This window comes from Vollenhovia emeryi, unplaced genomic scaffold (assembly GCF_000949405.1).
Source record: "Vollenhovia emeryi isolate VEMERY1.0 unplaced genomic scaffold, V.emery_V1.0 DF939165.1, whole genome shotgun sequence".
In the NCBI taxonomy this organism is placed as follows: Eukaryota; Metazoa; Arthropoda; class Insecta; order Hymenoptera; family Formicidae; genus Vollenhovia; species Vollenhovia emeryi.
In genome coordinates, this window is record NW_011967201.1 from 54,198 (window position 1) to 66,828 (window position 12,631).

The window sequence follows — 12,631 nt, forward strand, 5'->3', positions numbered from 1 at the left end:
TCTCTCTCNCTCTCTCTCTCTCTCTCTCTCTCTCTCTCTCTCTCTCTCTCTCTCTCTCTCTCTCTCTCTCTCTCTCTCTCTTTCAAGGCTAAACGACGTCCCTCGTCACCGCTGAATAATTTACGAGCACCGTATAATTACAATCTGCTTTCACTTATGTTCAACTATTATCTACGAATCTAAAGAAAATTCTGTTATAACAACGTGTCTTGTTCGTCAAATTTTCACCTCATTACCGAATTTGGTCACCTTACCCTAATAGCAGATCGTTAGGAAGTGTGGGTATGAAAGAGTTATTCGAATCATAGAAATTCAAATTCTTCTCTACTCCCAGCAAACATAGAACATCGCGCAATATTGTAGCAACGTTACAGCAACCTTACAGCAATATTATAACATTGCCGCAACGTTATTGCAATGCTCTGTGTTTGCTGGACTGTCATCTTTTGACTCGCCACGATTCGCATTTCGAATAATTCGCATAGCTCTGCTTTCTGACGTACTTACTGATAGAGAAGTTGCGTATGCTCCATTCTTTGACGTGATAGCGTATGTCATGGAACGACAGGTCGATATGAGGCCTCTGCGGGAAGGAGCGGATCTTCTGTTGCAGGAAATAATTGTTGTTGCCTATGATAGCCGAGCTTCGCATGTCGTCCTGGCTGTTACGGTCGAACTGGCAGCAATTCAGAGACGATCGCGACGGCGAACAGTGCGTCGGGTTGGTCATGGCGAATACGGACAACAATGATAATTCGAGACGCAAGCTCGCTCGCGTACATACGACGAAAAAAAAATGAAGAAGAAACGTCACAGTATCTCGGGTACCATTCGGTCGCGTTTCAGCGCGCACACTGCGTTCGCGTTCACTGCACTCTCTTTCGATCCTCTTCTGATTCACTGATAAAAATGTAACGTTGTTCGTTGTTCGCTGTTCACGCGGTGACTCGCTCTCGCATAACTTATTAGTTCAATCTGAAACAATAAGTCAGACATTAGAATTGAGATTTAATAAGAATTAAGATTTATAAGAAGGAATGCGCTCGTTTAAAAGCAAAAGTTATATGAATGAATAAACGGCCAACTCAGCTTGAGCCATTAAAAGATATCACCAGGTTCTCAAAAGTTCAAGCTTATTCGTCAATTAATTAAAAAATTGTATGTTACGCCCTAACTTGGTCATCTTCAGCAACACATAGTTTAAAGAAACGAAAGGAAACATTCTTAACGCATTATCTTAAATTTGAAAATAAGAAAAATTTCTATAATACTATAATACTAAAACGATTTTGTCTCGTTTGTTTTATTCATACTGCTGCATAATCTCCTTTCCAGGGAGGAAAAAGATTGTGCTCGTAGAAATCTAAGTGTGTGAAATATTGTCGATTTTGTTATACTTTTAGTAAAAATTTCGATTATTTAAATTGTAGCATGTGCACGCGACAATTTGATGACACAGCGATATCTTGTTTGTTTCATTCACACCGCCACATAATTTCTCTTTCGGAGAGAACAAAACTTAGGCTCGTATATGTAACTTTGTATTTATCCGGTCTTTCCTGAATGCTCGTTCATTAGAGCCGCAGGGAGAGTTATTAGGTAATTATAATCTCTGAGTTGCAGTGTAAGGCCTTCGTGACTATCGGCGCGTCGGGCCATTATATGTCAGATCAAGGTGTCGTGTACATATTACAAATTAGATAAGCAAAATCATTAATGAGAAGATAATAAAACCGGCAATGTTCCATACATCTATAAGTATATTACACTTACATATAGCTCGTTCGTTAGAGCCGCAGGAAGTAAATAATAATTTTTTATTTGCAACGGTGCAAGGTCTTCATGAGTATCGCCACGTCGGATCGTACATGTCTTGTCAAATAGTCGTGTACATATTACAAATTAGATAAGCCAAATTTTTCACGAGAAGATAACAAAACCGACAATGTTTCATATGTATCTAATTTGTAATATACACACGACAATTTTTACCAGACATATATGGTCCGACGCGGCGATGCCCGTGAAGACTTTACACTGTTGCAAATGAGAGATTATTCATTATTGCGGCTCTTATAAACGAGCAGTTAGAAGAAACCGGACAAAGTTGAAAAATAATCGCGCAAAACAAGCTGACTTGTTTAACCGGACTGTCAGTTGTGTGAGTGCCGCTGTCAGAATTGCGTAGCACGAGAGATGCGTAAGAAGTCCCATTGTCCTTAACAAAGATCCAAAAGAGAGGATACCGAATTGTTTGCACGCTTTACAGTTGATTCAGTCTATCCGATACGGACCGTCACGTTCCGACGATGACACGGATCGGCATGACGCGATTTAAACCGCGTGCGTTTCAGACTGCTTCGGTAATCATCCCGTCAGTTAACGTTTAGTAGTCACAACGCAATGGATGGGTCATACAGCGATGATGAATCCGTTCTTATTACTTTACTTCTAGATAAAGCGAAGTCAAAGATCAAAAAAATAAAGACAATAATAAAAAATGGGTACATAAAATATTAAGAAAAAAAGAAAAGAGAGCGTAGACATTGTTCAAAGACTTATAAAATATGAGGTTTTACCAGTATTTCACATTTTCTTTGAATACAGTAGCACTGTATTTCAGATGGCTCATCACGTACAAAGGACTTAACATTTTCAATCAATTTTTCTAGATCCAACTCTTCTGCTACACGTCCGTTCCCTACCGTTTGCTGATTCACACTGGCAGATCAGCACCGACATGAACCGACAAAATATTCTTTACAATTTTTCAGAGACTTTCCGAATATAGTTTCGCGTACATTTTATTCAACCGCTTCTCAAAAATTCTTTTATCCATTAATACGCTTCAAGGGAACCAAATTATTGTAATAATGAATTTTCGCTGTAGTCCAACTTTACGCGAAGATTTACTCTTCTTAATATTTCGTTTCTAGCTTTTTAAATTATTCATGTTATTATTTTTACTGCTCCTTGATAATTATGATTAATAAACATTTTATTCATTGTTCGCAGTTTTCTATGGGATTAAGATTTGACTGTTACAGGTAACCGTAAGACTCGGTTTTACATTTTCTGGTTAACTGTTAACCAACGGATGAAAAATTAGGCTCAAGAAAGAGAATGCAAAATAAGAGAAAAAGAAAAACAAGAATCGATGTGACTGCAAATCAAGAACATGAAAAAAATTAGTACTGTGAATTTAACAAGTAATGATGAAAGAAATAAAAATAGTATAACAATTAACAATGGCTCGTATGATAATATCAAGTACAATGAAAGGGGCTCACAGCCTGAACAGGATTGTAATGTCCGACAAAATTAATTTATTACCAAATGTATATATACGTTTCGGTCCCTATTGGACCATCCTCAGTATAATGAAGAAAATAAATAAATACAATTAAAGTCGATCGGCGAATCAAAAACACACATAGACTACGCAGTTAGTAATACAAAAATGCAATAAATCGAGAGACAATAATACAAAAACGCGGCGCAAGTGGATATAAAATCACGAGTCAAAAAGTAAAAACAGTAACAGTCATATAACGGCAAAAAATAAGAGATGGAAGTACAAAATAAACGGCGCAAGTGAGTGACATGATAATAAAGTAAAAAATTGTGGCCGTGTTGGGCTATTGATGACGATACGGTAAATAAAAATAGGATAGAAAGCGAAAGTTACGTCATATAATAACTATAACATTTACATTTCAGATTATTTTATTAAAAACATTTTTGTACGCTGAACAAGTAGCTATTACACGAATAAATAGTTACATACTTCATTTCCTGGATACAAAATCATTAAACATTATTACTGGCCTGAAAAAAATTAAACATTGCACATAAATTAATCAATACGTGTGTAACTTTGCAAATTCATCTTCGACCGCAATCAGACATTTTATTGCGTAACCTATAGACCATAATAAATCCAGACTAAAGCCCACTTTACACGATCTATAATTCGCGACAGAATTCAAGATAGAATTCTATTTTATAATTTCATATATTAAATTGACATATATGTTTGTAGATTAGGTTAGTGTAGGTTATAACATTTACATGGATGAGGTCCGTTTTCCCTGCCGATTGGACACAAATACTCACAGCAATCAATGCTTAAGGTTTTTTTATTAGACCAGATACAATTAATCAATCACGCATTTTCATGCACTACACAATATTTGATGCATCTTTTCTATTTACAAAATTGGAGCATTATAATTATAATTCTGATTGTTCAAATGTTTTCTGTATTACACGATACATAAAAATTTTTAAATGGAATCCTGTCTCGAATTCTGTTGCGAATTATAGATCGTATAAAGTGGGCTTTAGATAACAAAGCGGCGCACGCGATACAAGTTTTTATTTTTTTCAAAGTGACAAGGAGATGTCATAATTTAATGCGTATCTGACAATAAGTTTTTCAACCGATTATGTAAAATAACACGTAATACGATACTTTTTTTTTTATCGTTCGTAACAATATCATATCGTCATACATTTCTTGCGTAAATATCATCAATAATTTTATCGCTGTACGAATACGGCATCTGCAAAAAGTAGTCATAAATCAAGTTACACATGATGCTTTGATGATAAAATTGATCAAACTTCAACTGACGATTATACTATCGACATGTAGAAGAAATTGAAGATACTTTCCTACGATCTTGCAGAAAAAAAATCTTTAGCCGCGTCTTAGGCTGCATTAGGGGAGACGCTATTAGCGCTGAGAACATCAGTCTACCTTCGTCACTCACTACATATTGAACAAAGATAGAAGACGCCTTTAGCGCTAAAAGCGCGCTCCCCGATCGCACCTACAATTCGTCACTTTTTGCCGCTAATTATTATCAGATAACAGCTAATGAAATATACACAAGATCAGTGAATCTCGCTATTGCAATTATAGTTAAGTAAATCTACGAGTATTTATGTAATAACAGCGGATGCTAAGAAAGCTTCTAGTGCAACGTCCATGCGGCCAACGACTGACGGAGACAAAGATTGAGAACAAGCAAAATCGGGGCCGAACACACATTCGTATTACACGTGATCGCACGAGTGTGCTCTGAATTTTACGGGAAGCCTATCTCGCGTAGACGGGAAAGACGGCTAGCTTCCTCAAGGCTATCCGCGTCAGTGATAATAAGTCGATCGTGTTACTCAGCGCGTGAAATTACCACAACGAAAATGTACTTTATCAAGATCGGACTTTGAGAGTAGCGAGGGGTATCCCTTAGGAATTTTGTTTACAAAGATTGGGAGGAGACCGCGCTAATGTGTTACACAGACGTCGAAGAAACTGCTGCATCGCGAGGTCATTCACCAACGAATTCGCGTCTTATCGCTGCTCGTAAATAAGCTACATTCAATTTTACATCGGCGATTTCGAGACGATGACTGCGAGTTTACGCAGCTTGTGACAGAAAAAAGTTATCAAACAGAGTTTTGTCAAAAGCATCGTGCTTTTTTTTGCATACTCGTTTTTCGATGCGTTCGTAAAGATGTTGCCCGTAATCACGGCGTTTGTACGTATGTAAATATGTGAAATCCGGTATCTATTCTCGCGTGAATCACAATTCTTTGAAGCGTCGAACTTGACTACACAAAGACACTTCCTGTCATTCAAATAGCATGATTTGGTGGTTCTCACACGATCGTCGTGCCTAAAATAATTTAACGCGTATCTAATAATAATTTTTTTTCAACCGATAACGTAGAATCTTTCGAGATTTAGTGATTCATCGCAGATAGCTAATCGTTATCAATCTCGCAGGGAGATTTATGAGGCCAATGAAATAATTACACGCCGGGCAGACAGAAATGTTGGCAGAGAGTAATGTTTCGGCTCGCATTGGCCTTACGTTACGTTCACATTGATTTTGGTTCAACAAACCGCAAATTTTACTTTTACTTCGACCGTGAACTGCACGAATTCCCGAACACGATTATCCGGCACGCGACCGGCGATCGGAAAACGACTCGCGCCGTTGCACGCGCTCTGGATTTCGTAATCTGTCCCACGTGTCTCCGAACGAAAAAAAGACAAAAGGAAAACAGATAAGAAGGGATCATTTGAGTTTCAGTTAAAGAAAACAATCGAATAAAAAATTTCCGAGACATCTAAAAGTTCTGAAAACAAGGGTGGAGGGCATCTGAAACAGGTTACAATATTGAGTCGGTCTTAATAATAAAAATTAATAAATTAATACAGATTGCAATTGAAGCCCCATGACTTGAAAAACCCCCTTGGATCTATTTACGATCGAAGAATCGCGCGAAATCTAGGCGGTCGCGTGTCTATATTTTTGCTTTGCTTAATTGTGACGGCGAATTATTTATTTCTTTAATCGGCCACGTGGATCAGAAAGTCATTAACATGCTTAATGTGTTGTATCATCGGTATCCATCAAATTTGACATGAGTGTGCAAACACATTATCGTTGTACATAGAAGATTGAATCACGATCATTATTATTTATATATGATAGCAGTACTAACGAAGATGACGTAATCTTTAGTGCGTGCATTCAACGAAATCAAGTACACGTGTTTGCGCGCGATAATATTTTTTTAAGTATTATCAACAACCACCCGCCGCCGCGCTTGAAAATAACTACAGTTTCCGATTGTCTTCCCTACAGTTTCAGTGACAATCTCACGTTCTCTGGATTTAGTTGGGTGAGTGGATTTTACTTCTTTTTACCCGTTAATCCTGATCTGTATTTCTGCTCCAAATAAGAATATTATAATAGCATAATTTTTCTGGTATTCCCTTTTCAAAGTTACGCCGCGTTGTACATTCAATTCTTAAATACACACCTAATGCTCGTCGGAGAACGTGAATATAATTACTTTATTTATGTGTCTATCTATCAACACAATGCTGAAGATGGCTCAAAGTAGTACTATATTTTTTCTCTCTCATGCTCTAAAATAAGAGATTTGCCGATATCAAGGGATTAATAGCACTGACTCTTACGCCCGTTTCTACCAATGCAGTTTAACTCAGTTCTTGATCTCGGTTCAACTTACTTTATATCTATTTTTTGTTTGACGAATCAGAAAAAGGTAAGAAGTAACTTGAACCGATGTTAAAGTTAATCTGCATTGGTGGAAACGGGCATTATTAACATAATCATTTCGTTAAACATTTAAAATAAGTTTTACAGGAAAGAATTAAAGTATTTCTGGGGGGAATGTAACTGTAAAAGAAGAAATTTTAATATTTCGCGAGAGACCGTGAAAACTGAATAAAATCTCTGAACGATTTATTGTAAAAAACGTTATCTCGAACGTGAAAAACGTTCGTTGTAATTACTATTGTTATTGGATATAAGAGGGAAAACATTCTTCTTGTGATCGCGAGTATAATTAATCCACTAATGAGTACATTAATGACTTAATTATAGCATAAGCAAAAAGTAGACCAATTCGATAGGAAAAAAACCAGGGTGACGAACATCATAAAGTATTCTTATCAAGTTGCGATAACTACGAAGGCTACCGCATGCTATTAAACGCGCGGATACAATGAACGCGCTTCGTTTTACCCAATCACGTTGTCGTTGCAATTGTTAATTGTTTGAAAGTAAAAATGTCTGTGTAAAAATAGCTGTGGAGAAAAGCAAATAGCTTCTCCAACAGTTCCGTTCTCCGCGGAATGGGGTGTTAATGAAAGCGGTTTTCCGAAAATCAGGGCCTCTCGACTTCAACTTTTTGATACAATTAATTGGAGAAAACCCAAGATCCAGCCTTGTTTCGGCCAGACTGAACCTTGGTAGCTCAGCAACAATATTTTCGTGTGAATTTTCTGTACTTTTTCAATCCTTGTAAATTGAGCGTCCATTATTTGTCCTGAAACGCAGCTTCTTGTTGAAACACCAAACCCGTGTGCTTTAAATCGAATAATCTATTTAACTTTCGATAAGCATTATATTAAAATTACTGGAGAGAATTCATGAGAAATATCACCTCAGCTAGAATTCAACGTTTTATCTTATTAATAGATAATAATTTATTTCTGTAAATTATTTATTTCAACTTATAGCCAAGAAGAGAACTTGGCTTACAATTCAAAAACTGAATACACTCTTATCCAGCGTTTTGTTTTATACAGGGTGAAAGTGAAAAGCAGGGAGAGACAGGGAGAAACCGGGAGAGACACGGAGAGACAGGAAGAGACAGTGAGAGTCAGGGAGAGACAGGGAGAGACACGGAGAGACATAGAAAGACAGAGTGAGAGAGAGAGAGGAGGGGGAGGAGGGAGAGAAAGAAAACTCTGAAAGATCGTCCACTAATTACATAACGTTGTTTCTTATTAAAAACTGAGTCGAAAAGTTCTGAACCATTTTTGTCTATAATGCTTAATAAAAAAAAATTGGTAAGCAAAGTCGAACGAATTAGCGCTGATCTTTAACCAGACGCACGTCAGTGAGCCGCGCGCTTAGTAGTTGCGACGCACACTACAGGGCGCGTGGTTCATTGATGTGCTTCCGGCTAAAGATCGGCGCAAATTCGTTAGATTTTACTTAAAATTTTTTTTATTAAGCATTATGTATAGAAAAATGGTTCAGAACTTTTCGACTCAACTTTCAATCAGAAACAACACTATGTAATTAGTGGGCGGTGTTTCAGAGTCACCCTGTATATCGCGTGAGAATAACGCAGGAAATAATAATAACAGCAGTAACGAGAGGCTCGTTGCGCCGTTGAAGAAACTCTCGTGCCGAGGAAGGCACGGAATAAGTGAAAGAGGAAATTAGAGTCACGTGGAGACGTGGAAGTAAGCGTGAATAAACGAGGAAACGTCCTACTTTCACGAAGCTAACGCACAGGTACGCCGTTGGTCTCGATATAAATTTCAATTGCGTATTCCGCAGGTTTTGTCAAGAGCCGCGGCGACGCGACGCGATAAATCGTCGTTGACTTTTAACGACACCGCTCCGCGACAACCGCGATCCATATTTCCTCTTTTGTCCGGCTCGTTCTTCGGTTCATGATCAACGCGCGCCCACGTTGCGCACGTCTTCCCTATGCGTCACTCACAATTTACGCTCTTGCGTCGCCTTGGAGGAAACCTTATTAAAAACGAGGTTAAATAAAGGTCGTTTGGAACCCGTTTGTCCGTCAACCGAACGCGATCGAAAGGCGGAAACGAGTTTTTATTTTTTTTCCTCTCCAGCTTATTTTTTCTTTCCCTCTCTCTCTCTCTTTCTCTTTCTCCTGGAGACCGATTCACGCCGTCTTTGTGCGTCGTGAAACTTATCGTCATCGGTACCGATTTCACGGCCGCGCGATCTGACCTTGTTGATTATATTATATTATAACAGGGAGGGAACAATTACGAGTCGAACGCTCGCAAGCTGCTCGCGGCTCGCGGAAATAACGATGACTTACCACAACGATTTCGCTAGAAATTGCACAACGGACGAGCGTTCTAACGGTATCTGGAAAATAGTTCGGCCGCAACCTCCGGCGTTTTTAAGCCTCGCGCCAGTGGAGTTCGATCGCTCGACTCGTTCGAATCGTCCCGGCCGCCCTTCACGTGCCCTGCGACGAGCAAACGTACCATTTTCAATTATATATCTCATTATTTAACAGAGATATAACATTGCTTATGCATCGTCAATCGCGTTCAACTCTCAAAGCCCCCATTTCACTGATTAAATTATTTCACAAGTACGTGAATTTTTCTCATAGACACATAAGATAAACTAATTCCGTTTAACTCATTTTTGTCTCTTTCTAAAAAGACAGAACGAGATAAAGGATGAAGTAAACTAACAATAAGATCAAAGTTAAACGACGTTGGTGAAATCGGACGGGCCGATGACCGTCAGCAATACCTATCCTTGGCAGAACGAAAAGATAAGCAAGACATCGGGGAGGCTTTGTCTTTCTTTATCCTTCGGGTGAGACAAGTCACTGTTTGTACAGCTATTGGACAGCAAAGGACAGAATGTCTGTTCGCGTCGCATGCCCCGCATGCTCATGTTTGCCCCAACGACCAATACCGTCACGTAAATCGTAAATAAAATGACGGTATTGGTTGTTGGGGCAAGCTGGAGCAAGTTGGGGCATGCGACGCAAACTGACCTACAGATTCACCTATGTTTCGCCCCCCCCCTCTCTCTCTCATGATAAATTAAACCGTAGGCAAATGCATGACATGACTGAGTTTATTTTAAGCATCGATATATAGAATGAACCGCTGATCGCAGTGGCGAGGATACCCGCACGAGTAGAGTGAGAAACGGATAATATGAGAATAATACACGTTTCGTATTTTCAGTAAACCCAGAGTTGGGAAGCAACTCGTTACTTGTAACGAAGTTACAGTTACTTTTGCTAACTCTAACTTAACTTCGTTACTTTCTCTCCATCTGTAACTGTAACTTAACTCAGTACATGTTTTCTCCAACTAGTAGCTAATAATTTAATAGTGATATTAATAGACATTAATAGTTACTTTATATTTCAAACCTCCACACGCCGCATTAGGCCTAGTCTTTGCGCATAAACGCCTTTATCGACGCTTTGCAATTCAAATGCAGATTTGATATTTTTATTTTCATCGCGAGAAAGTAACTGCAAAGTAACGATTCGTTACTTTTTGAGTAACTGTAACTGTAATGCGGTATTTTTCAGAATTGATAACTTGTAACTCTAACTAGTTACATTTTTCGCGAAAAAAACACTGTAACTGTAACTAGATACTTTTTTACAAAGTAACTTCCAACCCTAAGTAAGCCTGATTGGTTGTTAAAAAAAATTACAGTAACCAATCAGACTTAATAAACAGAGACGGAATGTGTCCTCATATGGGCAACCTCCATTCGTACACGTAACCATTAGACACCGCTCGATTGGACACGCACTATTGGACACGTTAGTATTGGACACTGCATTATTGGTCACCGCATTATTGGACACTGTGAATTTAAAAGAGTGAGATGCGTAGGGATCTTGCTAAAAGCGCACACACACACACACATACACACGCGCGCGCGCGTGTGCGGGGTGCGCACCCCTTCCCGTATCCTCCCCGCTGGTAGGAAGTGTGGACCATTTTGTAATGTTTGCGTCCAATAATGCGGTGTCCAATACTGCAGTGTTCAATACTAACGTGTCCAATAGTTCCGTGTCCAAATGAGATACGCCTTCTTCATATTATCGGCCTCTCATTCTACTCATGCGTTACCCCCACCACTGCGATCAGCAGTTTAGTCTAGAACCGGTATTTATAGTCAGATCTTATAAATATTCAAGATCGTCATGAATTTATGTAAAGATGCTGTATGGGACATTTAATTAGTTGCGGAGTATCTAAAGACGATCTTAAGACGGTCGTGAAATGATCGGTGTAAACTAGACTAATGTGACGCTAGCTTAGGGCCAGTTTCACAAACATCGGTTAACTGCTAGCCGAAGGTTAATTGATTCTCTGTTTCTTCTTAAGTAATAAGATGGAACAAGAAATAGGAAGACGACTGAACCCTAGTTAACCGATGTTGTGAAACTGGCCCTAAGCTAGCGTCACTTTAGTCTAGTTTGCACCGATCATTTGATACGCATGTCAAATAGTGTATTTCAGCCGATCAGCCGATAACTAAATCCACTTACTGATTATTTACTATTTGATACGCGTATCAAACAATCGGTGTGTAAACTAGGCCGTTATGCGCAATTTGTAGTGCGCGATTCGTGATTCGTTGGACATTCGTTATTACTTCCCACACAGCAAAACAAGTTTCAGAAAGCTTTCCGAAAGATAACTTGGAAACTAATATTGAAATGTAAAATTGAAATCATTCAGAAATATCTTTGAAACGTTTCATCAAAATCACATGTCATTGAAAGCTTTCCAAAAGATACCTTGGAAATTAATATTGAAATGTAACATTGAAATCATTCAAAAGTATTTCTGAAACGTTTTATCGAAATCATTTATGATCCTTCTCACTGAAATATTTCAGAAATATTACGAAACATTTCAGAGAAATATTTCGTACGTAATCTCTAAATTCTACGCGGACATTTCATGTATCTGAAACATGTCTGAAATATTTTTTGAAAGGTTTCATATTTCATTGACAGCTTTTTGAGAGCTTTCTGAAATATTTCGGTGCTGTGTGGGATAGCACTAGTACCACTCAATGCCGCGGCGTGGCGACCGCGCGTTAGTCTTTCTCGTAAGTAAAAATCATTCCGTATTAGTATAAGAGGCGAGCCGATATGATGCAACAGCGACTTGTCTGGATCATGAATAATCTTCAATAACCTGATATATACTTTTGATGACTTCCAGAAAGTAGACGTTCAATGGACACCCACGCAGCAAAACAAATTTCAGAAAGCTTTCCGAAAGATAACTTGGAAATTAATATTGAAATGCAATTAATAGCGAAATGTAAGATAGAAATCATTCAGAAATATTTCTGAAGCATTTCAGAAATATTTCCGACGCATTTCAAAAATATTTCCAAAGCATTTCTAAAGTATTTCTGAAGAATTTCAGAAATATTTCCGACGCATTTCAAAAATATTTCCGACGCATTTCAGAAATATTTCCGAAGCATTTAAGAGATATTTCTGAAGCATTTCAGAAATA

At 38.3% G+C, this 12,631-nt stretch overlaps 1 protein-coding gene across 4 annotated transcripts in view; it reads right to left on the reverse strand.

Moving 5' to 3' along the window:
- LOC105564384 (ATP-binding cassette sub-family G member 1) overlaps window positions 1-12,631 on the reverse strand; it is a 39,375-nt gene that overhangs the window by 19,622 nt on the left and 7,122 nt on the right. For 3 of the 4 annotated variants that reach the window (XM_012016708.1, XM_012016705.1, XM_012016709.1), the window contains one exon: window positions 508-975. In XM_012016708.1, the coding sequence (XP_011872098.1) occupies window positions 508-730 (223 nt within the window). In that variant the 5' untranslated portion in view covers window positions 731-975. Of the gene's footprint in view, window positions 1-507; window positions 976-9,417; window positions 9,571-12,631 lie in introns of all 4 variants that reach the window. The other variant, XM_012016706.1, reaches the window with a different exon arrangement.